The sequence below is a fragment of the Anopheles funestus genome, chromosome 3RL (genome assembly GCF_943734845.2).
Source record: "Anopheles funestus chromosome 3RL, idAnoFuneDA-416_04, whole genome shotgun sequence".
In the NCBI taxonomy this organism is placed as follows: Eukaryota; Metazoa; Arthropoda; class Insecta; order Diptera; family Culicidae; genus Anopheles; species Anopheles funestus.
The window spans coordinates 13,930,630-13,932,683 of record NC_064599.1 but is presented as its reverse complement, the minus strand read 5'-3'; the positions used below and the strand labels follow the sequence as shown (position 1 = coordinate 13,932,683).

Here is a 2,054-nt window from a genome sequence, read left to right as displayed (position 1 = left end):
TGTGTTGTAAATAGTTTGAAACAATGAAACCCAAACCCTACCTGGTCAATAATGCTTCTTTCCTCGGCCAAAAGCCAACGTTGATGCTAAGCAGTTTGACTTCACCTCGGGACTGGTAGGACTTTAATTGCATTATGTGTTACCATTGATGAGTTTACTAATTTTGCACATTATTACGATCGAGCCAGTTCGACGATGTTTGCTGCCAGTATTGTTCCCATTTTCGCACTGCTAACAACATCATAATAAGGTGTGAACCTGGAACCAGTTATAGGTGCCGTGTGCCGGACGGTGGGTGTATGTAAAGATGAATGGAAAGTTCCCAAACAATTTTCAAATGTTTACCTAATACCTGAATGGGATGGGTTTTGCATCTGATTTTGTATCGGGTGCCGGGGGTATTTGTTGGAAAGGAAAGTTTTATGAGCGGTGGACAATGTGATTACATGCCGACATGGGGTGTGGATTAGTGAAATCTAAATAAAGACACATTAAAAGATGTCTAATATTTATAAATTGTCGCAATTCGACGAAGAAAAGCATATTTCATGTCTTTTATTTCTTTGATTTTCAGAATGTGTGTTGGGCCAGAGTATTGCAAACATTTTTTGAGAGTGATTATTATTAATTTATTTTAATAAGAAATTAAGTTCAAAGGTCTGGAAAACGTGTAACTAATTAAATAACAATTACAAATAATTCTACATAAATTTCCTGTCCTAGTATACGCGTGAAATTCGACCACAATGAAAATGAGCAGTTTGCTTGTGGCGCCACCTATGTTCGGATAGCGCAAGTACTGTAATATTTCGTATTTCTTACTGACGCTTTGTATCCCCACCAACAGAGGGACGAATATATTTAATTTTTAAATTTTACGTTCATGAGAATATTAGGCGAATTCGAATAATTAAAATAAATCACAACATCAATGCATAGCATTTTTGCCTGCTAATTTATGGACCTAATTTTATTAACTGCAGATTTAATGAAAAAATCCGTCTTATTTATCCCCCATTTTTCATGAATTATATTGCAATCGCTCTATATTACGAATGAGCAATGAAAGCGTATTTTCCGCCTGTTCTACACGATCGAACAGTGCTCGCAACGCCTGCCCCGCTGCATTGCTCGGGCATTCCGATTGGGTCACAATTAATGATCGCAACTCATCTAGCTCCCTAAGCAGTCGGTCGCGAAAAACCGGATCATTAGTGTACTGGTCGGTGATGCTTGACAAATTGCAGCCATTGGATGTATGCATTGCCATCAGTAGCTGATTGATGAGAGCGAATGGTTCTGAACGTGGTCGTTCTGTTGGTGGGCGAATAGGCGTCGAAGTAAAGCCGAGCGTAGAGCTTGGTGGTGTATCGTTGGGCGGCGTGATATCTTCCGGTGGAGTGATATTTCCACGAAATTCAGCAAAACGTTCCGTTGTCGTCTGATGTTGAGGTGTCGGATGGAAATGATAATGCTAAAAATAGACACAAAGGGTATGTGAGAAGGAACAATGAATTGTCCCAGCAAAGATGTTTTGTGATTCATGTAGAAGTTGATGAAAGTTTACTTACTGGTAGCGAAGGTAGGGTTTGAAATGATTGACCAGGATTCCGTAGCTGGTAACTATGCTCAAACGAATGCGAATGAGCGAATAAAAACTGCGTCAACTCTCGGTGCATGGACATAAGGGCTTGGCGAAATGATGATTCTTGAACCGGTTCGCACCTCGCGTGATTTATCAACTGTTTGACCAGCGAACTAATATGTTGAGCCAGAAAGACAAGCAACTGATAATTTTGTCGAGGACTTCCAAACGCGTCCATGTTGATGTGCTGAAAGGAAACAAAATTAATGTAAGAAATGGAAATTAGCCTACTGAGATAATGTAAAGCAGCTTGCATGCTTGATACAAAACCGTTTAAAGAGAAATTAAAGCATGTCCAATTTTTGGAGAAACAATTTCAATAATAAAATGTTTTATTTGTTTGATTATGAATGTTATGTTGTGACGCCAATCAGGAAGACGAAAGTTCGTCAAAAAAGGTTCCACAAAA

General features: G+C 39.0%; 1 protein-coding gene across 1 annotated transcript; it reads right to left on the bottom strand.

Annotated features, from left to right (window-relative positions):
* Positions 1 to 939: 939 nt before the first annotated feature.
* On the bottom strand, positions 940 to 1,832 carry LOC125769988 (uncharacterized). Its single transcript, XM_049439113.1, has 2 exons — positions 1,572 to 1,832; positions 940 to 1,474 (listed from the first exon to the last, which is right to left on the bottom strand). The coding sequence occupies exons 1-2, from the start codon at positions 1,821 to 1,823 to the stop codon at positions 1,022 to 1,024; spliced, it is 705 nt and encodes a 234-aa protein (XP_049295070.1). The 5' UTR covers positions 1,824 to 1,832; the 3' UTR covers positions 940 to 1,021.
* Positions 1,833 to 2,054: the final 222 nt, after the last annotated feature.

Coding starts and splice junctions, on each gene's coding strand:
- LOC125769988 (XM_049439113.1), bottom strand. CDS start 1,823: ATGGACGCGTTTGGAAGTCCTCGACAAAATTATCAGTTGCTTGTCTTT. Junction 1,475..1,571: donor AAACCCTACCTTCGCTACCA/GTAAGTAAACTT, acceptor GTCTATTTTTAG/CATTATCATTTCCATCCGAC.